At 37.1% G+C, this 27,065-nt stretch overlaps 1 protein-coding gene across 16 annotated transcripts in view; it reads left to right on the top strand.

Moving 5' to 3' along the window:
* The window catches only part of MYCBP2 (MYC binding protein 2), a 309,994-nt gene that overhangs the window by 17,530 nt on the left and 265,399 nt on the right, over nucleotides 1-27,065 (top strand). For all 16 annotated transcript variants that reach the window (XM_053563137.1, XM_053563138.1, XM_053563143.1 and 13 more), the window contains exons 2-3: nucleotides 19,202-19,277; nucleotides 25,797-26,012. In XM_053563137.1, coding sequence (XP_053419112.1) covers nucleotides 19,202-19,277; nucleotides 25,797-26,012 — 292 coding nt within the window. The remainder of the gene's footprint in view (nucleotides 1-19,201; nucleotides 19,278-25,796; nucleotides 26,013-27,065) is intronic.

The raw sequence follows: 27,065 nt of genomic DNA on the forward strand, positions 1-27,065 counted from the left end.
AGGGCAGGAATAGTTATTTTAAAAAGAGGGAGAATGGGGATAAGTAATAGAGTAAAGCCATGGTAGACATTATTTTGAGGTAAGTAGAAGGAAAGTAAAGGGAGTACATCTCAATGGTGTCCCCATTTTATCAGGGAAGTTAAGAGGATTGGATTATGGGTTTTGAAGTGGCTAGAAAGTTTATAGATTTTCATGGCAAAAACACATTTATTGTCAGAGAACATGGCTGGGTTTAGATCAGCATTCTGATGATCTTCATTAACCTCAATAGCTATTACTGTTAAAGGTTGTTATAGCTTATTGGAAACAAGGTTTTTAACTTGCCAACGTCGACATGAATATATAATATGGACTAATAACGCACATTAGAAGTGATATATATAGTAAATATTTAAAGGACAAGAAAAGGAAGAAAAAGGATCCAGTGAAGAAGATTGAGATGGAGTCATCATCAAAGGTAGAAGAAACACTATAATAGGAATCATCCTAGACACCAGGGGTGATGAGAGAGTATGTAAAGAAGTAGGCAGTGCTTGCCAGTAGTCTTATGCAGGAGATTTTGAATAATAAAGACTAGAAAGTTTGTGGTACACAATCATCTGACTTACAAACAACTTGCACTTATGAATGGAGGCTATCACAATAAGTCCCCGAGTTACAAACATCTGACTGATGTATGACTCACACTTATGGACAAAGGCTGTTACAGGTAAATGTACCGTTCCAACTTCATAACCCAGGAACTGCCTGTATTGAGAAGTCTCCCAAACTTGTAGGGGATTGTAGTAAGGGTTTGAAAGAGTTCAAGATTATAAAAGATCTTTTTTTTTCTTTAAGGAATTTAATAATGGAGAGGGATAGAGGATCATTTAATTTTTTTTTTTTTCACCTACAGGATAGTAGACCTTTAAGGTTAGAAACCATAGAAAGAAAAAGCTTATAGTGAACAAAGAGAGGGTATAATTGGTTGAACAAAATGTTAAGGATGATGAATAGAAAGCTATACAAAAGCCATAGAAAAGCTTCAGTTTACACATGGTTTTTTAATAAATTGATTGTTTTTAAAAATTGATCTTATATCCAGTGATCTTGATAATCCACTTATTCCTTATTTATAGGTAATTTTGAGCATTTTCTATAAATGTAAATATCTACAAATAAAATTGCTTCAACTCTTACTTTTCAACCATTATGAGTTTTTTTTTTTTAACTTCACTTACATACAATATAGTGTTAAGTAGAAGTGGTGATAGTATGAACTCTTTTCATTTTCCCTCACTTTAGGGAAGTATAGGTTGTCCGAAAAGTCACCATGCACAGGGAAAATGGGATATTATAGCTAACTGCATTTTTATTTACAAAAATATTCATTGCAAAATGTTGTGAAGAGCTGGCCAATATGTACAGACTATTTTGTAAATATTTTGTTTTTACATTTATTGGTTGAAAATTTGAGTTGTCTAATGAAAATGGCTCTTATCAGAAAGTCCCAAAACAAGTGCTAGCAGAAAGAAAGGAACACTTACAAGATGTTGGTGGGACTGGAAATGAGTACAACCTCTATGGAAAATAGTGTGAAGATACCTCAAAGAAGTAAAAGTAGACTTAGCATTCAATCCAGTGGGCTCCCTACTAGGCATTTACCCCAAAGAAAAAAAGACATTTTATAAAAAAGACACTTGTACTGGAATTTTATAGCTGCACGATTCACAATTGCAAAGATACAGAAATAACCCAAGTGCTAATCAGTACGTGAGTAGATTAATAAAATGTGGTATGTATATACCATGGTGTGCTACCAATCATAAAAAAAAAAGATCTAATATCTTTAGTAATAACCTGGATGGAACTAGAGACCATTCTTCCAAGTGAAGTATCATAAGAATGGAAAAACAAACACCACATGTACTCAATACTAAATTGGAACTAGTTGATCGACATTTATTTGTGCATATGGAAGTAAAACACAGTGGGAATCAGGTGGGAAGGGGAAGAGGGGTTGGGTAAATTTGTACCTCAGGAATACAATGTGTACCTTCTATGTGAAGAGCACACTTAATAACTTTGACTTAAGATGTACAGACGCAAATTATGTAACCAAAACATGTGTACCCCTGTAATATTCTTAAATAAAAAAAAGAAAAAAAGACAACTGTAACAATAAAAAAAAATTGAGTTGTTTCTACCTTTTGGCTATGTAGTACTTCTGCTTCTGTGTTTGTAAATTTTGGTGTGATATTTTCGTATTTTGAAATGTTCTTTTCAGATTTTGGTATCAAAGTTGTGATTGTCTATAAAATGGGTTGGGAAATGTTTCTTTTTATGTGCTCTGGAAGAGTTATTCTCAAATGAATAATATTTGAAAGAATGTAAAGGTGAATTTTTTTAAGTATTTGGAAAAATTCACCAGCAGTACCATTGGAGTTTGGTTTTCTTTGTGGATATATTTTGATAAGGGATTCAGAATTTCTTAACAGATAGAGGACTGCATTTTTTTGTCCTTTTTAAGCTTGTATTGTATTTTTTTTTTTTTACTAAATCATAGCTGTGTACATTAATGTGATCAAGGGGCACCATACACTGGTTTTATAGACCGTTTGACACATTTTCATCACACTGGTAACCATAGCCTTCCTGGCATTTTCTTAGTTATTGTGTTAAGACATTTATATGCTACATTTACTAAGTTTCACATATACCCTTGTAAGATGCACCGCAGCTGTAATCCCACCAATCACCTCCCTCTGCCCATCCTGTCCCCTCGCTCCCCGCTCTCTCCCCCTTCCCCATATTCTTAGGGTATAACTGGGTTATAGCTTTCATATGAAAGCCCCAAATTAGTTTCATAGTAGGGCTGAGTACATTGGATACTTTTTCTTCCATTCTTGAGATACTTTACTAAGAAGAATATGTTCCAGCTCCATCCATGTAAACATGAAAGAGGTGAAGTCTCCATCTTTCTTTAAGGCTGCATAATATTCCATGGTGTACATATACCACAATTTATTAAGCCATTCGTGGATCGATGGGCACTTGGGCTTTTTCCATGACTTAGCAATTATGAATTGGGCTGCAATAAACATTCTGGTACAAATATCTTTGTTATAATGTGATTTTTGGTCTTCTGGGTATATACCTAGTAGAGGAATTATGGGATTGAATGGCAGATCTATTTTTAGATCTCTAAGTGTTCTCCAAACATCTTTCCAAAAGGAATGTATTAATTTGCATTCCCACTAGCAGTGTAGAAGTGTTCCCTTTTCTCCACATCCACGCCAACATCTCTGGTCTTGGGATTTTGTGATATGGGCTAATCTTACTGGAGTCAGATGATATCTCAAAGTAGTTTTGATTTGCATTTCTCTGATGATTAAAGATGATGAGCATTTTTTCATATGTCTGTAGGCCGTGCACCTGTCTTCTTCAGAGAAGTTTCTCTTCAAGTCCCTTGCCCAGACTGAGATGGGATCACTTGTTCTTTTTTTGCTTATACGTTTGCGTTCCCTGTGGATTCTGATTATTAAACCTTTGTCGGAGACATAACCTGCAAATATCTTCTCCCATTCTGAGGGCTGTCTGCTTGCTTTACTTACTGTGTTCTTGGCTGTGCAGAAGCTTTTTAGTTTGATCAGGTCCCAGTAGTGTATTTTTGAAGCTGCTTCAATTGCCCGGGGGGTCCTCCTCATAAAATACTCTTCCAGACCGATTTCTTCAAGGGTTTTCCCTGCACTTTCTTCTAGTATATTTATAGTTTCATGTCTTAAGTTTAAATCTTTAATCCAGTGAGAGTCTATCTTAGTTAATGGTGAAATGGTGAAAGGTGTGGGTCCAGTTTCAGTCTTCTACAGGTTGCGAGCCAGTTCACCCAGGACCGTTTGTTAAATAGGGAATCTTTTCCCCACTGAATGTTTTTAATTGGCTTGTCAAAGATCAAATAACAGTAAGTAGCTGGATTCATCTCTTGGTTCTCTATTCTGTTCCATACACCTACCTCTCTGTTTTTGTGCCAGTACCATGCTGTTTTGATCACTGTCTATTTATAGTATAGCCTGAGGTCCGGTAGCGTGATTCCTCCTGCTTTGCTTTTATTTCTGAGTAATGTCTTGGCTATTCGAGTTTTTTTCTGATTCTATATAAAACGAAGTATTATTTTTTCAAGATCTTTAAAGTATAAAAGTGGAGCTTTAATAGGGATTGCATTAAAATTGTATATTGCTTTGGGTAGTATGGACATTTTAACAATGTTGATTCTTCCTATCCATGAGCATGGTATGTTTTCTATTTGTTAACATTTTCAGCTATTTCTTTTCTCAGAGTTTCATAGTCCTCTTTATGGAGATCTTTCATGTTCTTTGTTAGATAAACTCCCAAATATTTCATCTTCTTTGGCACTACTGTGAATGGAATAGAGTCCCTAACTGTTTTTTCAGCTTGACTGTTGTTGGTATATATAAAGGCTACCGATTTATGAATGTTGATTTTGTAACCTGAGACGCTGTTGTATTCCTTGATCACTTCTAAGAGTTTTGTAGTAGAATCCCTCATGTTTTCCAGATATACAATCATATCATCTGCGAAGAGCGAAAGTTTGATCTCTTCTGACCCTACCCTTGATCGCCTTTTCTTCCCTAATTGCGGAGGCTATAATGTCCATTACAATGTTAAAGAGCAGTGGAGAAAATGGGCAGCCTTGTCTGGTTCCTGATCTGAGTGGAAATGATTTCAATTTAACTCCATTCAATACGATATTGGCTGTGGGTTTGCTGTAGATGGCCTCTATTTAAGAAATGTCCCTTCTATACCAATTTTTTTATGTGTTGTGATCATGAAGGGATGCTGGATATTATCAAAAGCTTTTTCTGCATCAATTGAAAGAATCATATGGTCTTTGTTTTTTAATTTGTTTATGTGCTGAATTATACTTATTTATTTATCTCCCAGCCTGGAGACCCTGGGATAAAACCGACTTGGTCACGATGTATAATTTGTTTGATTTGTTGCTGGATTCTGTTTGTTAGGCTCTTGTTGAATATTTTTGCATCTATATTCATTAGTGATATCGATCTATAATTTTCTTTTCTTGTTGGATCTTTTCCTGGTTTTGGGATCAGGGTGATGTTTGCTTCATAGAATGTGTTGGGTAGTCTTCCTTCTTTTTCTATATTTTGGAACAGGTTGAGTAATATAGATACTAGTTCCTCTTTAAAGGTTTGGTAGAATTTTGACGTGAAGCCATCTGGTCCCAGGCTTTTCTTTTTAGGGAGATTTCGTATGGTTGATGCTATTTCAGAACTTGATATTGGCCTGTTCAACATTTCTACTTGATTCTGGCTACGTCTTGGAAGGTGACATGCTTCCAAGTATTGGTCAGTTTCCTTCAGATTTTCATATTTCGGAGAATAAAGTTTCTTGTAATATTCATTAAGGATTTTTTGAATATCTGAGGAGTCTGTTATTTCATCTTTGTTGTTTCTGATTGATGAGATTAGAGATTTTACTCTTTTTTTCCCTGGTTAGGTTAGCCAAAGGTTTATCTATTTTATTGACCTTTTCAAAGAACCAACTTTTTGATTTATTGATCTGTTGTATAATTCTTTTGTTTTCAATTTCATTTAATTCTTCTCTGATTTTGGTTATTTCTTTTCTTCTACTGGGTTTGGGGTTGAATGTTCTTCCTTTTCCAGTTGCTTGAGGTGTCCCATTAAGTTGTCAACTTCCTCTCTTTCCGTTCTCCTGAGGAAGGCTTGTAGTGCTACAAATTTCCCTCTTACGACTGCCTTTGTGGTATCCCAGAGGTTCTGATAATTCGTGTCTTTATCGTCGTTTTGTTCCAAAAATTTGGCAATTTTCTTTTTAATCTCATCTCTGACCCAGCTGTCATTCAGCATAAGATTATTTAACTTCCATGTTTTTGTATGAGTATGCAGATTCCTGTTGTTACTCAGGTCAACTTTTATTCCAGGGTGGTCTGAGAAGATGCAAGGAATAATTTCTGTTCTTTTAAATTTCCCGAGGTTAGACTTGTGACCTGAGATGTGATCGATTTTGGAGTATGTTCCGTGGGCTGATGAGAAGTATGAGTTTTCAGTTTTTTTGGGATGAAATGTTTTGTAGATGTCTGCTAAATCCAAATGTTGGATGGTTATTGTTTAAATGTAAACTTTCTTTGCTTGGCTTCTTCTTGGAGGATCTATTCAACACTGCCAAAAGAGTGTTGAAATCTCCAACGATTATGGAGCTGGAGGAAATCAAGTTGCTCATGTGTGTTAGAGTTTCTCTTATAAATTGAGGTGCATTCTTGTTGGGTGCATAAATATTAAGAATTGAAATGTCATCATATTGAGTATTACCCTTAACAAATGTGATGTGACTATTCTTATCCTTCCTCACTTTTGTTGGTTTAAAGCCTATTGTGTCTGCAAATACAGTTGTAACACCTGCTTTTTTCTGGTTATCATTTGCCTGAAATATGGATGACCATCCTTTCACACTGAGTCTATATTTATCTTTTAAGGTAAGATGTGATTCTTATATGCAGCGAATATCTGGCCTGAGTTTTTGTGTTCAGTCAGCTAACCTGAGCCTCTTTAGAGGGCAGTTTAAGCCATTCACATTAATGGAGAATATTGGTAAGTGTGGTAAAATTTTGGGTATCAAGTTTTTGGAAAGTCCAGTGGACATTTTTAATCCTTTTGCCACTGTGGAAGTTGGAGTTTGATCAAAAGATTCTGAGTGAGTTTACTTTTGTGGTAGAGGATTGGGCTGTTCATTATGGGGGATAGGTCTGAGAATATGCTGAAGAGCTGGTTTGGTTATGGCAAATTTCTTCAACATATGAATGTCATTAAAGTATTTCATTTTTCCATCATAAATGAAACTCAGTTTAGCTGGATATAGGATCCGGGGTTGCAAGTTATTTTGCTTTAGGAGATTAGAAGTTGATGACCACCCTCTTCTGGCTTGAAAAGTTTCAGCAGAGAGATCTGCAGTCATTCTAATATTCTTCCCTTTGTAGGTAATGGATTTCTTACGTTTGGGTGCTTTCAGAATTTTCTCCTTCAAATTAACTTTAGTGAAGTTAATTATGATATGCCTGGGGGATGTCTTATTTGGATTGAGACATGCTGGGGTTCTGAAACTGTCTGCTATCTGAATTTCAGAATCTCTTGGCATGTCTGGAAAATTCTCTTTTATAATTTCATGGAGAAGTGCCTCTGTGCCTTGCGAGGCCACTTCATCACTTTCAGGGATTCCAGTGAGGTGGATATTAGCCTTCTTCGAATTATCCCAGAGCTCGCTGAGAGAATGATCCAGTTTTGCTCTCCATTTCTCTTCCTCTTTGAGAGTTTGGGAACGTTCAAATGCTTTGTCTTCAATGTCAGAAATCCTTTCTTCTGCTTGCTCCACTCTGTTACTGAGGGATTCTACTGTATTTTTCAGATCTTTGAGGGCTATAAATTCTTGCTTTAGTGCATCAAAATCTTTGGTGGTTTTGTCTTTAAATTCATTAAATTCTTGAGACAACTTTTGAATTTCTCCTCGAATTTCCAGTTCAGACTTTTGAATTTCTCTGCGAATTTCTAATTCCAAATTTTCCTCCATTCTATTAATCTTGTTTGCAATCCAAATTCTGAATTCGATTTCTGACATCTCGGTCAGCTGTTTATGAATGGGATCATCAGTTACATTTGCCGTATCTTTCCTTGGAGGGGTTGATGTATTCTTGTTATTCATGTTACCAGAGTTTTTCCGCTGATTCTGCCACATGATTATTTTACACCGTTTTACTTTTCCCCTGCAGGTTTGTTGAGGACCCGTACAATGCTACAGCCTGAGAAACTGGGGACCTGTTTGGTGTGGTGGGGCTAAGTGGTTCTGTCTTGTTTTGAGCTTTTGTCTGTCTACCCTAGTGAAACAGTCACTCTGGGTTGAAGTCTCAGTTGTGGAGAAATACCAGCAAATAAGTAACCCCTCCCCGCACAGGTAACAATTGGAAAAGGAAAATCAAACCTTCCTACAACCTACACACTCAGGGCACCACTTGGATAGTCCTCGGGCAATTGGTTTAGTTCAAAATTCCAAATGAATTGTCTCAGTCAGCAACTGTCTCAGGTGGGAGATTTTAAAAGGTCTCTGGCAACTGGATTGCAGGGGTCTGGTGACAACTCAGATATGGCTTGCTCCGGTGCTCCATGGAGTCAGGAGGACCCACCCAGCAAATAGATCAGTCTGGGAAGGTTGATGCCTTGTTCCCCACCTTGCACCCCTGTCACGCCCATTCACTGATAGCCCCGCAGGGCTGTGACCCAGTTACCTCCAATATGCATTTACTCCAGGGGTTTTCACCTGCCTGAATCACAAGGAAATGTGTATCTGCTCAGCCAGGCTGCTGCTCTCTCCCTCTATCCAGCAGGGGGAGATGAGGCCTGATAACCTCGGGCGCTTGATGGAGGCTTGGGGGTGTTCACTCAGTTCCTGCCCCGCCTCTGATTGATGTTACTGACCGAACAGAACAACTTTGCAGAATTTGTTTCTGTCCCAGCTAAATTCCCCTGCAGAAGAGAAGCTGTTTTTAGTTCACAGAACCTATGCTTCAGGCCCTGTCTTTGCCACTGCAAAGGTTTGTATTCACAGCTCGGTTAGCTGTCAGTGCTAGCCTCCTGCACTCCTTTGTCTATAGGCTGATGATCCCCTGAGGGCCTGGTGTGTCTTAGGCTAAGTAAAGCAGTCCTCTGGGTCAGTCCCACCCTGGGAGTCAGTCAGCACTGCGTGTGCGTTATCTAGTCCCCACGCTCCACCTACACCAGTACTGCCTCAGGCAAACCCTTTACTCAAGGGGCCTGCATTTCCGTCCCAGATCTGTTCCATGGTGGTTGTCACTTGAGAAGATGCCCAGCCTCCTCTGGTTGCCCAGAGAGACAGAGGTTGTGGCTTCGGAATATACTGGGGTGAGCCCTATTGTTGCCAAAAACAGCTGCTGCTCTGCACCTTGGGCCACTGTCGCTCCAGCGTGCTTCCCTCTCAGCCAACCCTTCCCTCCTCACTGCCATGCCGCAGAATCAGCACTAGACCAGCTGCAGTCCAGGCCCTGTCCACAACCCTTGAAAATTCACCCAAGAATCTGCACTCCTGGGGACAGGCCTCCAGACCTCAGAGTGAGAGTGGAGGTAGTGCTGGGTGTTCAGAATTGCAGGTAGAAAATATATACAGTTTTATACAGTTTTATGCCTGGCAGGAGAACGCAGTGGCACCCTAGTAGGGGAGGTAGGTCCAGTTTTTAGAGGGTGTCTCCCATTGAGTGTGTGGGAGGACCTTTGAACTCTGCTATTTTGTTTGTGGGGCTCTCCAAGCCATTCTCATGGGGTAGGGGACTCCCGTCTGCTTGGTGATGGATTTTGTACCTTTTGTTTGTATCCTTGGGGTCACAGCTCACCTCAAAGGGGTTGATGTGTGTTCTTCAACCTTTTCTCTTGGTGCAGCTCTAATCCACCTGGTTACTTTCTAAATTTCTGTCCTTTAACTCTCCTTCTGGACGGGAGCCTCTGTGGAAAGCTGGCTTCAGTCAGCCATCTTATCTCCACCCCCTGCATTTTTTAATGTTGAGAAGTTTTATATACATACACACACACACACACATATACTTTTTTTTTTTTTGAGACAAGAGTCTCTAGTATTTACCCTAAGTAGAATGCTGTGGTGTCATAGCTCACACCTCCAACTATTGGGCTCAAGTGATCCTCTTGCTTCAGTTTTTCTATTTTTAATAGAGATGGGGTCTCGCTTTTGCTCAGGCTGGTCTCAAATTCCTGAACTCAAACAATCCACCAGCCTTAGCCTCCCAGAGTGCTAGGATTAATAGGCATGAGCCACTGTGCCCAGCTAGAAGTTAATTTTTTTTTTTTTTTTTTGAGACCAGAGTCTCACTATTCTGCCTTTGGTAGAGTGCTGTGACGTCACAGCGCACAGCAACCTCAAACTCTTGGGCTTAAGCGATTCTCTTGCTTCAGCCTCCTGAGTAGTTGGGACTACAGGCGCCCGCCACGACACCAGCTATTTTTGTTTGTTTGTTTGTTTGTTTTTTTGTTGTAATTGTCATTGTTGTTTAGCAGGCCCGGGCCGGGCTCGAACTCACCAGCCTTGGTGTATGTGGCTGGCGCCCTACTCAGTGAGCTACGGTTGCCGAACGAGAGAAGTTAATATTTTTTAAAGATTTTATCCGTTTTATTTTTTATTTATGTTGTTTATGGGCAGCATCTGTAGTGATTTCTCCTTTCTTATTTCTCATATTAGTAATTTCTGCTTTCATTTTTTTCCCTGACCAGTCTGGATAGATGTGTATTACATTTATTTATTTATTTTATTTTTATTTTTTATATTTTTTTTGTAGAGACAGAGTCTCACTTTATGGCCCTTGGTAGAGTGCCATGGCCTCACACAGCTCACAGCAACCTCCAACTCCTGGGCTTAAGTGATTCTCTTGCCTCAGCCTCCCGAGTAGCTGGGAGTACAGGTGCCCACCACAACGCCCGGCTATTTTTTGGTTGCAGTTTGGCCGGGGCAAGGTTTGAACCCGCCACCCTCGGTATATGGGGCTGGCGCCTTACCGACTGAGCCACAGGCGCCGCCCACATTTATTTATTTTTAATTGACACAAATTGTCCATATTCGTGGGGTACAGTGTGATATTTTGATATATGTGTACAATGTTTAATGATTAAATCAGAGTAATTGCTGTATCTCTGACCTCAAACATTTATCATTTCTTTGAATTGAGAACATCCAGCACCTGCTCTTCTAGCTATTTGAAAATACACAATGACTTGTTGTTTATTATAGTCATCCTATGGTGCTGTAGAACACTATAGTTTGCTCTTTCTATGTAGCTATGATTTTGTAGCATTAACCAACCTCTAGCTTCCCCTCCCTCCTACCTCCCCTTCCCAGCCTCTAGAAACCGCTTTTCTACTCTCTCCTGTGAGGTCAACTTTTTTTAGCTTCCCATATGAGTGAGAACATGTAGTATTTATCTTTCTGTGCCTGCCTTATTTCACTTAACATAATATCCTCCAGCCTCATACACGTTGCTGCAAGTGACAGAATTTATTTTTTGATTACTGACTGGTATTTCATTGTGTGTATGTGCCACATTTTCCTTATCCATTTATCTGTTCATGAACTCTTAGGTTGATTCCATATCTGGCTATTGTGAATAGTGCAGCAATAAATGTGGAAGTTCAGATACCTCTTTAATAAACCAGTTTCCTTTCTTTTGGTTATATACCCAATAGTGGAATTTCTGGATCATATGGTAATTCTATTTTTAGTTTTTTGAGGAATCTCCATACTGTTTTCCATAGTTGATATACTAATTTACATTTACACCAACAACGTATGTGTTAACCTTTTCTTCATCTGTGCCAGTAAGTATGTTTTTGTCTTTTTATTATACCGTAAAACATCTGTAAGTTGACCACCTAAGGGACTATAACAAACTGGTCAATGTATGGACGTGGTCAGCATAAGAAGCTAGGCCTACTGTGCTGATACGTACATGTGGTACACGTCCAATTTATGAAAATTATGTCAACTTTAAGGAGATGGTCAGTGTAGGGAGTTTGTCAACTCTGGAGGTTCTACTGTATTTACTAAACTTTTCAGAGAACCATTTTTTGGTTCTTTGACATTCTGTATTGAATGTCAGCTTTCTGTTACATTGGAAGTCCTTATTTTTATTTCCTTCTTTCTACAGTCTTTGCATTTACATTGCTGTTCTCTTTCTAGCTTCTTGAGTTGTAAGCCTCAACTTAAATTATCTGCTAGATAATTTACTTTCAAACTTTCTTTATTTTAATATATGCATTTGTATATATGCAAAAAGTTATGCATTTTGTTTAAGTGCTACTTATGCTGTATTCTACAAGTATTGATGTCGTATTTCATTTTTATTTATTTTAAAATATTTTTGTTATGTCCAGAGGAAAAAAGAAAGAAAAAATTTTTAAATTTTTATCATGACTAATTCTTTGAACCATAGGTTATTTAGAAGTCTTTTTTTGTTGTTGTTTTTTGTTTGTTTGTTTGTATTGATTGTCAACCATTTTGGATTTTTTTTTTTCTCTGTTGTTGATCTGTGGTTTAATTTTTCTGTGATAAAGGAATTACCTTATGATTCAGTCCTTGGAAATTTGTTGAGATTTGGTCTGTGGTCCAGCATGTCATCTATTGGTAAATGTTCTATCTGCATTCAAAAAGAAGGACATTCTGTAGTTGTTGGATATGGTTTTCTTTGATCATGTTTTTAAATTTTTCTGTATCTGTGCTGTTTTATTCTCTAATTGTTCTTTCAGTTACAGAGAGAGGTGTGATAATACCTGATCTTTGAATTGTGGATTTGCATCTTCCCTTTTTACTTCTGTCAATTTTATTTCATATACAGTATTTTGAAAATGTGTTTAGATGAATTTAGATTTAGGATTGTTTTGTTTTCCTGTTGAATTGGCCTTTTTAGCAATATGAAATGATCTGTTTATTTCTTACAAATTATAGACTTAGACTTAAAAATTACCTCATCAAATATTAATATAGCCACATCAGCTTTTTTTGAAGATTGGAGAGTGTTAAGATACATCTTTTTTCTATCCTTTAGTTTCAGTATGTTCCTTTTATTTAAAATTATGATTTAATAATTATTTAAGGAAGACCTTTCTTCAGTATTTCTTATCTGTTGATAGTGAATTATATCAGCTTTTGTGGGTCTAAAAACATCTATATTATTTTTGTCTTCATTTTTAAAGGATATTTTTAGTGGGTATACAATCGTAGGTTGCTAGACTCTATGCTACCTTACATCCCCTACTCCCCTATTCCCACCCCTGGGCACTTCCATCACAGAATGGAGACTGTTGATTTTTATGGTGCTTTCATGTGTATCTCTTTTCTCTGGCAATTTTTAAGATTTTCTCTCTGTCCATTGTTTTTAGCAATTAGACTATTGTTTGCCTAGTTGTAGTTTTCTTAGCATTTTCTTGCTTGGAGTTTCCTGAGTTTATTTTTTCTTTTTCTTTTCTTTCTTTCCTTTTTTTTTTTTTTTTTTTTTTTTTGAGACAGAGTCTCGCTTTGTCACCCTCAGTAGAGTGCTGTGGTATCACAGATCACAGCAACCTCAAACTCTGGGGCTCTGGTGATTCTGTTGCCTAGCCTCCCAAGTAGCTGGGACTACAGGCACCCGCCACAATGCCCAGCTATTTTTAGAGATGAGATTGCTCTTGCTATGGAAGATCTTGAACTGCTAAGTTCAAGCAATCCACCCCACTCCCCACCCCCCACCCCCGGCCTCCCAGACTGCTAGGATTACAGACCTGAGCTATGACACCCAGCTCCTGAGTTTCTTGAATCTCTTAAACTGATTTCTTTCTTGACTTTTGGAAAATTAGCAGTAATTATCTCTTCACAAATGGCTTTTGCTGTAGTCTTTTATTCTCTCTCTGGGTTTCTAGTTATATGAATATGAGACTTTGTGGTTATGTTCCATATATCTAAAATTCTCTGATTTGTTAACCCATTCTTACTTTTCTGAGATTGAATTTGGATAGTTTTTCCTTGGCCTGTCTGCATGTTTATGAAATCTGTGTCTTATTCTACTTTTAAAACCATATGAGAAGTTTTTAATTTCAGATATTTAGTTTTTAGTTCCAGGGTATCTACTTGGTTCCTTTTTTATAGAAGATGTTGAAAATTATATCATTTCATATATTTGATTAATCTCTATGTGATTTCAGGTACTTTGCTGCCTAATGTTAATATTTGGATTATCTGTGAGTCTGCCCGGTTTTCTGGTTTTGTTTTGATTATCTGTCTGCCACATTATTTTGCATCTTCCGATATAGTAAGAGACAAAAAATTGTTTATTTAGTGCCTCAAAACTGGACTAACACTGTGTGTGAAAGAACAATTAATTGTTCAATTAAGAAACATTCAATTTCTTTCAATGAAGTTACTTTCTTCCAGAATGGTCTGATCTTTGCTGTGTTAGACAAATAGGATGAGATGTTGATTATTACATTTCAGTCAGGGATTAAGTCGATCCCTCCTTCTGCTGGGATTCTGTCCTCTGAACACTGAGAGACTGTGGGAATTTTCTCCTACCATTAGGCCTAAGTCTCCTATCATTCTTTAGTGCTCCATTTCTGAGGAGACATAACATCGGGAAAACTGGCTGTGTATCTGGAGCTCTTCTAGATTGTAGTCTATTAGTCCAGCCCACAGAGATGTCTAAAGCACCACTAGTTTCTTGTTTACTTTAGTAGAATTTCTCTGCTGAATCCTCCCTTAGTCCTTAACTCATGCCCAAACTGTATGAATGCCCCCATGGAAGGCATGCCAGTAGTCTCATTTCACCTTGGAAGTGTCCTTCTGTCAGATTCTTAGTGTATCTAGCCTAGCCCTCTTTCACCTTGGAAGTGTCCTTCTATCCGATTCTTAGTATATCTAGCCCAGCCCTCTTTCACCTTGGGAGCATCCTTCTATCAGATTCTTAGTGTATCTAGCCTAGCCCTCTTTCACCTTGGGAGCGTCCTTCTATCAGATTCTTATGTATCTAGCCTTGCCCTCTTTTCCACCATAGTTTGTTTATGTTAGTGTAGTCTTTGAAGGAAGAGGATTGGTGTGAGCCTAATGTCTTACTTTAGGGAAGTAGCAGTCAGAAGTTTATCTTTATAGAAAGGAAAGATAGATAATTTTGAGAATGCTGATTTATTATATAAGCATAGTAATATTTTGAGTAGTTTTATGTGTGTTGCACTCTTAATAGCTAAAAGTATTTTTTTCCTTTCTGATATGAGCCTGTTTACTAAAGAATACCCTAATGAGTGGTGAGCATTGTATCACAAACCAAATCTGGCCCAATTCTTACTTTCATATGACCTATGAGATAAGAGTGATGTTTACATTTTTAAAAGGTTGAAAGAAATTAACAACATTTTGTGATAAATGAAAATTATGTGAAAGTCACATTTCCTGTGTCCAGGACTAAAGTTTGAATACAGCCATGCACGTGTGTTCATGTGCTCTGTCAAGCCACTGCTCCCATGCTGTAACTGAGGTTGGTGTAGCAGAAATCCTTCTGTGTCACAAAGTGTAAAATATTTTATTTGATAGAGAAACTTTGCCTATTTCTGCTTTAGACGATAGCCCTAGCATTTTTTATGTCTTATTACTAAGTAAAACTACACAAAAGATTGAAATTCTTCGAATTTTTATAAATTTGGAATTATTAAAATCCTAGCATTTCAGAGTTAGAAAGAATCTCAGAGATAGCCTCCTAAAATAGCAAATGAAGAAGCAGATTTGAGAGTGAGATTGTTAAATTAAATTGACTAATTTTTGTTTTGCAGGAAAACAGACTAATAGACAAAGTATGATCTACATCACTGAATAACTTACAAATTTCATTTGTTCTTATATTGCAGAATTGTTTGGTCTTTTTCGGAATTTTTAAAGTAAATATTTTAAAATAAATACTTAAGGTATCATTTTACCTTTCTTTACCAACCATAATTCTTTTAAATCTCATGGGAATGAAGTTCTTTTTGTGAGAAGACTAAAAGTCTTATAGGACTAATTCTGGATGTTCTTCATTAAGCTTCTATTGATTAAAGCCCTAAATCATCAGAAATTTCAAGGTGAATTTTTTTTTGAAAGTTGGTATCAGCTTTAATGTAGAGTCGTGTGAGAACAGCTGACCTCATCAAGGATTTTATCAAGAAATATCTTGTATTGCTATACTAGGTTTTAGTATTGAAACAGTTCCTATTATGGAGAGTTCTTAATGAAGTCAAGGTGAATTTTTGATGTGTGTCACTGGTTTCTAGAGTTTCTTTTTTATTTTATTTGTCTATCAGATATCATGAAAAGTTCGAGCTTAGTTCTAATGTAATAGGATGTTACATTATTAGTAAATAGCATTTTTATTTTCCAGTATTGAATACAGATTTTTGTTAAATAATTTTCAACTTATGTGATATTACTGACTCTTTTTGATACTCTACCTCCAAAACAAGCCAAAGCAACAAAAAACACAGTAAAATTAATTTGTAATTAATTTGAAGAAAGCTTGTTCTTTAGATGTTCTTCATGAATTGTTGGGTTTAGATTAATAATTGTTGTAACTGATTCAATGCCACCATGCATAGAAGTATTTTAAGAATGTGTGTAAAGCCATTTGAAATTTAAAGAAGGTCATTAAATAAAACAAAAACATTGGTCTGTAATTGGGAAAATTTAAGTCAGTGATAACATAGTCTTTAGGAAATCTATCTGAATTTGGATTTATATATTCTGCTTCTCTGAAAGTTGATTTTGAATAGACCTAGATGTTTTTCTGTATTATGTAGAAGGGCTAGGGCTAACCTTTTAGTGCGGGTTACATATTCCTTTAGCTCAAATAACTGATTTTATTCAGTTAATCTTTAATGTAAAGGTTGGTTTCATTAACCACCCATGAAAAGTGCTCAGGGCTTACTCACTTGATATTTCTTGAACATTTGTGATGTGTTGGACACTGATGCCGGTGCTGTAAGTGCAAAGCTGAAGCGGATGTTCTTCATAGTGTCACAGTGCTTGTAGTTGAAGAGTTGTGTGAATAGGAATGTATCTGTTCCTGTTTGGCATGTGACACTGTTCTTTGTACTTTTGTAGCATATTATCTTGGGGGGAGTTTCATCTTATTATATGGTTCCTATTACCTCCTTTGCACCAAAATCTGGGTGCAAGAGACCCATAGATGACTCCTTCATTGGCTGATATCCTTTAAATGCCTTCTTGTATCTGTGGATACAACTTTGAGCTCTGCTTGTTTTACTGTCTGAACAAGGCATGTGGGTGTATCTCTGAACTTCACTATTTTCTCCCCTTCCTCTCTTCTTCGCCCTACTTTCTCTTTCTCTCAAAATACTGTTGAGTACCATGTCCCAGGCACTTTTCTGGAAAAACAAAGGCTAGAGCAGTGACCAAGCAAGGCATGTCCACTGCACTGTTGCAGCTTACAGCTTGGTGAGGACTGATACATTAAACAAGAACGTCATACCTAATGGCAATTATAGTCTATGCACTGAAAAGAAGTATAAGATGAACTGAGAGAGTGTATCAGAGAAACTTATCCAACCTAGGGAGTTTGAAAGACTTTGCTGAGAAGATGACAGTTACACTCGGACCTTGAAGATGGTAATGGTTAGCAGGAGATGTCGGAGAGAATTTCAGTGAGAAGGAAATTTCTGCAAAAGGCCTTACAGGTTCAGACAACTGTAAAGATATCCTTGTGGCTGGAGTATGATGAACTGGGTGGAGAGAAATGCAAAATGAGGCAAGAGTGGTTGGCAGAGGTTATTAGATGAGAATCTTTTAAGTTATGTCAGTGGACTTTATCTTCAGAGAATTGAGAAGATAGTGAGTTTTAAATAGGGGACTTATCCACTCAGGTTTGTGGTTTTTGAAAGCTGACTTGGGTTTCTATGTGAAAAATGAATTGAAGTGGGGTAAATATGGATTTGCAGAAATGAGTTAAGAAGCTTTTACACTTGTTCAGGCAAAAGATAGTAGTAACAGATTATTAGCAGGCAGCAGTAAAGATAATGTGGATAGATCCAAGAACTATTTATGAGATACAATTGACAAGATTCTTTTATTATTTTGATTTAAAGAGTGAGGCTGAGGAAGTGTCAGTGGTAAAATTTTCATATGCATGTTGTTCCTCTCTATTTTTTGATATTTTGGTATTTTGAACATAAACATCTTCAAAATCAAACCCATTTTTTTTCTATTAGCAAAGTAACTCCTCTTCCTAACTTCCTTCTTTTTATGAGTGACATTTCTGCCTCCAAGTGACCTAGAATTAAAACTTTTTTCTTTTATTTTTTTATTAAATCACAGCTGTGTACATTGATACGATCATGGGGCTTCATTCACTAGCTTCACAGACCGTTTGACACACTTTCATCACACTGGTTAACATAGCCTTCCTGGCATTCTCTCAGTTACTGTGCCAAGACACTTACATTCTACATTTACCAAGTTTCACATATACCCTTGTAAGATGCACCGCTGGTGTAATCCCACCAATCCCCTTCCCTCTATCCACCTCTTCCCCTCCCTCCCCTCCCTTTCTTCCTTCCCCCTATTCTTAGGTTGTAACTGAGTTATACCTTTCATGTGAAAACCCTAAATTAGTTTTATAGTAGGGCTGAGTACATTGGGTACTTTTTCTTCCATTCTTGAGATACTTTGCTAAGAAGAATATGTTCCAGCTCCATCCATGTATACATGAAAGAGGTAAAGTCTCCATCTTTCTTTAAGGCTGCATAACTTTTTTCTTTAGTCACTGCTTTCAGTCACCAAGTTTTAAGGACTTTTTCAGCATATAGGCCAACCTCCTCCACCTCCTCCTTCCCCTTTTGTCTTTGTTACAGCGGTAGCATCCTCTTGTTAGTTCATTAAACTGCTTTCTATTCAAGTCTCTGAGCTCTTTGAGGGTAGGAGCTCTTTTTATCATTGTGTATCTTACCTACACAGCAATGTGCATCCAGCATGGTGAGCATAAAAAGATATGCGATGAAATGAAAATAAAATGTTTTCCTTGCCTATTGTTTCTTCCACTATAATTCTTATTCTTTGCCATATGTTTTTTCTCTTTCTCAAAGTCATGCAGGGACTTTTTTTTTCTTAAAGAATAATTTGATTACAGGGCTGTGAGGTAATGAAATACTGGCTCCTGGATGCATTTGGGGACTTTCCTGTGGAAAGTTAGTAAAAAGTGACTCTAACCCTTTTATACTGTAGCCCTCATTACTACCAAGGGCAGCTTTTTTTCTGGAAAGAGGACAGAGCTGATATTTATTAATTAATCCCCTCTGCTGAATAAAATTTAAAAGACTTTGGTTTTTTTAAGCATTTTAATCTTATAAAAGTTTTTGTGGAATTTATATTTTTTATTATTTGTCATTTAATATATCTCAGCTGTCTTATATTGTATTATTTTCTCAGTAGCTACCTTATATGTTAATATCTTATATGTTTATATCGTTTCATAGAAAGAGAGTTTGTAAGAAAAATAACCCGAGTATCTATTTCGAAAATACCTATTTTTGATAGTTCTTTATGTCCTAATATGAATGTTCATAATTTCTTTTCATTTTTTAAACATTTTTAGGAATAAGAAAATTTTAAATAAGAAGAAATTGAAAAGAAAACAGAAGAGCAAATCAAAAGTGAAGACAAGAAGCAAGGTAAAGTTGTTGGTAATTTATAGAGAATAAGAACTTTCCACACAGTGATTTGAAAAAAAAAAATAGGAAGATTAAAAAGATGTGAGTATAATTAGCAAACCATTTCACTTCTGTGAGCTGTAAAAGTTCCCTATTATTTGAGGTTACTGTTAGTTTTATCTTTATTTTTGGGTGTTTCTTGACCAAAAGCCTATCTTGCTATGCATAGGTGGGGAACATATGGCCTCTCAATTTTAAGATAATTTTTTTTTAAGCACCAAAGGAGGCAAGAAAAGCTTCATCTTTCTCTCCTGCACCCCTTTCAGTAGAAGGTTTTGTCATGTAAAATTTTATTCAGTCAGAAGGTCACACTTAATGGACCACGAAGGCCACAAGTTTCCTTAAGGCCATAAAGTTCCTCACCTTGGTTGTTGGGTGTTAAAAATTATGGTGGCTGATGCCTGTAATCCTAGCACTTAGGGAGGCTTACGTGGGTGGATCACCTGAAACCAGCTGAGTAACAGTGAGACTCTTCCTCTAAAAATGTATCTGGGAATTATGGCAAGCACCGGTAGTCCCAGCTACTTGGGAGCCTAAGGCAAGAGGATTGTTTGAGCCCAAGAATTTGAGGTTGCTGTGAGCTACGATGCAAAGGCACTCTACTGAGGGCAGTGAAGTGAGACTCTGTCTCAAAAAAAAAAAAGGAATTGTTTATTCTTGTTATCTTTGATGAGTCCTTTGGGGCAGCATATCCATTTTCTTTTCTTTTTTCACTTTGACCATGGGTACTAGAAAGTGAATAAAATTGACTTGTGAGTTGGGGCTTGGATTAGGTTCATCATATGCCTTTCTTTCTTTTTTTTTGTAGAGACAGAGTTTTACTTTATCGCCCTCGGTAGAGTGCCGTGGCATCACACAGCTCACAGCAACCGCCAACTCCTGGGCTTAGGCAATTCTCCTGCCTCAGCCTCCCGAGTAGCTGGGACTACAGGCGCCCGCCACAACACCCGGCTATTTTTTTGTTGCAGTTTGGCCAGGCTGGGTTTGAACCCGCCACCCTTGGTATATGGGGCCAGCGCCCTGCTCACTGAGCCACAGTCGCCACCCCATATGCCTTTCTTGAAATGAATTAGGGAGACTCCAGGAATGTTTATATTGTTCTGTGCTTCTTTTGACTTTGGTAGCTGTGCAAAAGAAAAGGCAATATGAAATATTTAAATTAGAGATTAAAGACCTCTTTTTTTGCCGAATGCAGAAATCTCTATAAATCTGTTTTTTCTTAAACATGTTCATTGACCAGAGCCTATTTTATGTAACAGAGTTTCTTTTTCTATTGAATAGCAATACTAAGAAACTAAGAGGGAAGAGAACAGTCTTAACTATGATTTCTGAATAGCTCCCATTGGAGATTTTAGCTGGGCCTGTATATCAACTGCAGAGGTTATTGTTCCCTGCCCTTTTAAATTAGTGTCCTTGCTGTTGTAACTGAGAGAAATCTACTTAAAAAGTAGTAAACCTAATATAAGATAAAAGGGTGGAAGGATGGAATTTGATAACTCTTTATCTTGAGACACAGTTGGATCAGGAATTAAATAATGTTATCAAATCTATGTCTTCTCATTTCTGCTTTCTTCTGTGTGTGACCTTACTGTCCTGTGGTTAAGGGCTAAGACTGTTGGCAGCTGCAACTGCATTTTCTCTGAGCAAAGAGGTACTCTCTTTTGCAAGTTCTAGAAGACATTTTTTTGGTAAAGTTTTTGATATGTCTGCCTTACTCACTTTGGCCAAGGAGATGGGATACTTTGATGGATTAGATTGAGTTATATTTTTAACCCTATGATGGGTGGTGGCTGAGCAGCCTGATGAGCAGAGCACACAGAGGGGAGTACTTACCCTAAGGAAAATGTTGCTGGGGAGGTAAATAAATAATGTCTATTTACTGTATCACTTCTCATTACTTCTGCTTTGGGGCTAGAAGAGGGAAGTGGGGAATATTCTTAATATACAATAAACCTCCAATATATACAGTCATTCAGATTTCCAGCTTTTTGATGCTACATGCAAAGTCATAGTATGGGAAACTTGAATGCTTTTTAAGTCCTTTTAAGGTTTATTTGATGATTTCCTAAAGTGATGGTACCTCCAGGAAGAGGTAGAAAGTCAGGGTCTTTCATCCCCTTCAATTCTATCTCTAACTGGCTTTGTAGCCTTAATAATTCAACTTAATCTTCTTTGCCCTCAGTAGATCTTCATCTTAGGAGTAGTTTGTGGTAAGAGATATAAATTTATTCACTTACTCCTCAGACGTTAATTGTACATGGAGTATATGTGAGCATTATGTTGTGTGTTCAGAATACAAAGTTGAGTAAGAAGTGTTTCTTGCTCATGAACATATAAAATAATAAAATGGTGTTATGAGTCTCCTTGCCTCTATTACTGTTTCCAGATTATTTATCATTTCCCCTCTTTATAAAGGTTATTTTTAAAATGTCAGTTAAGTATACTACTTTATATTGCTGTCATTGACTTCTCTGTTTCTTCTCATCCATCAGCCATTTCCATTTCTTGCCCAGGTTAGATATCATAGTCTTTCTTTTTAGAAAAACTCTTGCTTAATCTACTGTGTTAGTTCTCTATGGCTGCTGGAACAAATCACACAAATTTGGTGGCTTAAAACAACACAAATTAGCTTGTAGCTCTGGAAGTTTGAAGTACAAAATGGGTCTTACTAGCCTAAAATCAAGGCTGTATTTCTTCTGTAGGCTCTAAGGGAGTCCATTTCCTTGCCTTTCCAGCTTCTAGAGGGTGCCAGAATTCCCCCGCTTGTGTCTCTCTCCCCTCTTTGGAGGAGGCAGTGGTTGGTTAGATTTTTTCATGCTGCATCACTGACACTTTTTTGTTGCTTCAACTCTTTTGCTGACTATCCTGACTCCTTCTTTCACTTATGGGGACCTTTATGTTATATTGGGTCCATCCAGATATTCCGGTTTAGCCTCTACATCTCAAAATCCTTAGTTTAATCACATGTAGAGTCCCTCTTGACATGTAAGGTAACATGTTTACAGGTTTTGGGGATTAGAGTATGGATGTTTTTGGAGACCATTCTGCCTACAACATGCCTCTGTGTATTTGTTACACTCATCTGACAAAACTCTGTTTTGTAAATGAAAACAGCTATTTCCTTTTTCCCTGCAGCCAAGTTCCATGTTCTGCTAAAGGAAATTAAACAAGGGTTAATTGATAATAATACATGTTCATAATGATCAATCTCAAATAGACCTTCCATAGCCAGGTTGTCTTGTTTTTTATAGTCAAATAGTTTTCCCATTTTCTCCTGTGATTATTTCAAACCTTTGCCCTTCTCAAAACTCTGACAGATCCCCTGTAGCATATGACTTCACTTTCTTATAGGAGAAATCAAATCTGTCACTCAAAAAACTTCCTTTACATCTCAATAACAAACATGTCAGTCTTAGGTCAGGTTTCTTAGTAGCAGAGCCTGGGATAGATTTAAAGTGCCCAATTGAGTGAGTTTTGAAAGATGACATGCACACTTGCAGTCACAGCTGCAGTCAAGGTTCAGAACATTTCCATCATTTCTAAGGATTTTCTTATCCTCTGCCACAGTACATCCTTTCCTACGAAACTGGCTCTAGATAACCACAGAAGAATATTTTCTGTCATTGTAGATTAGTTTTCATTTTTTAGAGTTCCACATAAAAGAGATCATATTGTATATATTCTTTTGTGTCTGGCTTTTTCCCCTCAGCCTATTGATTTGTGTTCATGACGTTATCTATCAATGGTCTTTTCATTTTTTTGCTGATAGTGTTTCATTGGATGGATATATCACAATTTGTTGATCCACTCACCTTTGATGGGCACGTTAATGTTGTTTCCAGGTTTTGGCTATTTCAAATAAAGCTGCTATAAATGTTTATATTGCCATTATGGTGTGGATATATAATATATTTTCACTTTTCTTGGGTGAATACTGAGAAGTGGAATGGTGAGGTTGTATTTCTTCTGGTGATTTACCAGGAGGATTCAAGGCTCAGAAGCAGTTTACACTCATAGCTAAGGCTCATTACAACAGAGCAAGCAGCAGGAAAAAAAAATATGTATTGGTGGTGTCTAGGGAGTTAAGCCACAGGTATTGTCATTCTTCCTGGCTGGGCACACAGAACATACTTTCTGTCTGACAGTGAACTCCAGGGAAATGTGTCGAATGTCTCTGTTCAGGTGAGTCTTAGACTTGTCTCCTAGACATACCTTGCTATGTCACTGGCCATAGTGAGTGAACCTCAGCTGCATGTCATTAATCTTGATGTTTGTGCAAAGCAATCTGACAGGCTGGAGGTATGGTCGGTCCATTGCTCCAGGTGTTTATAACAAAATCGTCAATCACTGCCATAAAGAAAACTCCAAACATTTATATTCCTGAGGGGTGGCAAGGGTCGGTCACAGTTTCCTTGCAGAAATATAAGGAATAAGCTATTATGCTTGCAGTATTAATTTTCTCTTCATAGGTAGCCTGGTAAATGTATATTTAGTTTTTTAAGAAACTGAAAAACTGGACTGGGCGTGGTGGCTCATGCCTGTAATACTAACACTCTGGGAGGCCAAGGCCGGTGGATTGCCTGAGCTCAAATGTTAGAGACCAGCCTGAGCCAGAGCAAGACCCTGCCTCTAAAAAAATAGCAAGGCATTGTGGCGGGTGCCTGTAGTCCCAGCTGCATGGGAGGCTGAGGCAAGAGAATTGTGTGAGTCCAAGAGTTAGAGGTTGCTGTGAGCTATAATACCACTGTACTGTACCAAGGGCAACATGGTGAGACTCTGTCTCAAAAAAAAAAGTTACATTTTTAAATTCATTTCTAGTCAATGAATATGCTATTCATTATTATATAATAATCTTGTATACTTTGACTTTGCTACATCCACGTATTATTTCTGGTAGCTTTTTTGCAGACTCCTTAAGATTTTCTACATGTCTGCTATAAATAAAGACATTTCTGGCAGATACTTTTTCTTTTCTATCTATGCCTTTTTTCTCTTTTTCTTGGTCTATTGCACTATATAGGGTATTTAGTACTATGTTGAATTGAGTTGCTGAGAGTAGAAATGTTTGCCTTCTAGCCGGGTGTTGTGGCGGGCGCCTGTAGTCCCAGCTACTCGGGAGGCTGAGGCAAGAGAATCGCCTAAGCCCAGGAGTTGGAGGTTGCTATGAGCTGTGTGAGGCCACGGCACTCTACTGAGGGCCATAAAGTGAGACTATGTCTCTACCAAAAAAAAAAAAGAAATGTTTGCCTTCATCACAAAGTTAGAAGGAAAGCATTCAGTCTATTACCATGTTAGCTGTGGGAAAATTCCCCTCTATTCCTGATTTACTTAGACTTTGTTTTAATCATGAATTGGTATTGATTTTTGTCAGATGCCTTTTCTGTGTTTATTTGCAATGTTTTCTATTTTTTTCTTTGTTGTTTTTATTTGCATGGGGAATTAAACAGATTGCTTTTCCATTGTTACATGAACATTGTTTCTGGGTTAAACCCCAGATGGTCGTAATGTATTACTTTTTATATATTGTTAGATTTGGGTTGCTAATATTTGCTTCCTTTTAATATCTCTAGAGGACATACTTACAAGTTGTATGAGAATTTAACTTTAATAAAGTTTTTGTTAAATATGAATATTTTATTCTTTCTCAGTTTTTTATGGAAGAAGGGTAGAATTTTAGGACCAAGTGTTTTTGGTACTTGAGGTCTAATTTTGTTTATTGTAGATACTTCTTCATCATACTTTTAATTGTTGCAACTTGCATTTGTAAAATATCTTAAAGCACTTCTTTACAGTGTAAATGTTGATCCTGAAAGTGTGGTTGCAGTCTGATGAATAAAATACTGGGCAAAAAAGAGAAATTGTTTAGTTTTAACAAATTACCAAGCACATGACTTTTTAGCCTTCATAGAACCTGAGAGTGGCAGTAGCTTAGGGAATCGTATGTTAATAATCTGTAATTTTCTTGGCATTACTGTTACTCAGTGAATGAGAGTGAAATGAGAAGAATTGATGAAAATTTATCTTTTACTTTCTGGAGTCCTAATTTGTGTATAAATCCCTGTATCTACCTTTAAAAGAATTCAGAATGTAGTCAATATTTCTAGTAGGTCACTGAGCTGTACAGTGTGTCCAGTATCTCTTAGAAAGGCAGCAAATTAATTTCCTTTGACATGATATTCCAGCAGGTAAGCTTTAGTGGCTCTATTTCTACCAGTGGGATAAAAAGATATTTCAAAGTTCTTTGCCTATATTTTCCCAGCCCTTGTTAGGTTAGTTATTGCTGTGTTACTCAAAAAACAGTGAAGTGTTGTAGAAAGGATACTAGAAATTAAGTCTGTAGATTTAGACTGTCTTTGCTCTGTCACTTACAAGACTTTTGCAAGTCGTTTAGCTTGTTTGATCTTTACTTTTTTATTTAAAGTGGGAATTGATGATAATGGCAAGGAATGTAAAATTGAAAATTTCTGTCTTATATTTCAGTCTGAAAACTTGGAGAATGCAGTCATCATACCAGATATCAAACTACATAGCAACCCTTCTGCTTTCAATATTTACTGCAATGTACGTCACTGCGTCCTGGAGTGGCAGAAAAAGGAAACATCATTGGCAGCTGCATCTAAGAACTCTGTACAGAGTGGAGAATCAGACAGTGATGAAGAGGAGGAATCCAAAGAGCCCCCTATCAAGCTTCCGAAGGTAAGCCAGTGAATTCTATTTAGATGCATAAACTACTAGTGTTCTAGCTATAATGTGATATATACATTGCTAAAATACCTTGTTTTTTGTAAAATTGTGCACTAGAAATAACATGGCTTATGGATAAAAATGGTTTGGAGCAGACTAGGAAAACTCTATGCACTTTAAAACTAGAGTTCTAACCAAGTCAATAATTGGTAACTCAGTGGGGAGTACTTGGAAAGTCCAGGCAGGGAGATCAGTGGATTGGAATATATTACAGGGGATGTTAAAAATGTACAAAAGTAGTAGAGTGGAAATGCTAGCATAGTGTCATTGAGCTCTGGCAGATGGCAGAGGAGCTTTAAGCCAGTAGGCTGACAGTAAAGTGGGCACAGGAGAGAGTACAAACTGCCAAAAGCCAAGGAGGAAGCCTTGGATGCAGGTATGCATGGTTATTTTTCTTGAAATGGAACTAGAAAGGTTCCTGGCTGTGCAGCAGCAGAGCTGAGACCCTTTCCTTTTCTGCCTGAGCTTACAATTGTGCTCTTGATATTCTGGCTCCCCTTGTTTAGGGAAAAAAACACATGTGACTTCTAATGAAAGAATAGGTAAAATATAGTCATATTTTTAAAGCTATACCTTTATAAGATTCTTCCATGTTGCTTTTTTGTAAATATACACGTATTTTAAAAGGATTTATTTATTATTATTTATTATAGATTTTCTTATTCTTTTCCCTAAACTGATTTTTTAATTATTTATTTAAATTTTATTATTATTATTTTTAAATCATAGCTGTGTACATTAATGCAATTATGGGGTACAATGTGATGGTTTTATATACAATTTGAAATACCTCCATCAAACTTGTAAACATAGCCTTCACCGCATTTTCTTAGTTATTGTGTTAAGACATTTATATTCTACACTTAGTAGATTTAACCCTAAGCTGATGTCTTAAAACTATGCCTTGAAAACTTGTGTATGTGCATGAGAGATGATGTAAATACATTTTACTACTTGGAAATAGCAGCACAGATGGAACCTATAGTCCTGGTCTGATTTCTCTTG

This window comes from Nycticebus coucang, chromosome 15 (assembly GCF_027406575.1).
Source record: "Nycticebus coucang isolate mNycCou1 chromosome 15, mNycCou1.pri, whole genome shotgun sequence".
Taxonomy (NCBI): domain Eukaryota; kingdom Metazoa; phylum Chordata; class Mammalia; order Primates; family Lorisidae; genus Nycticebus; species Nycticebus coucang.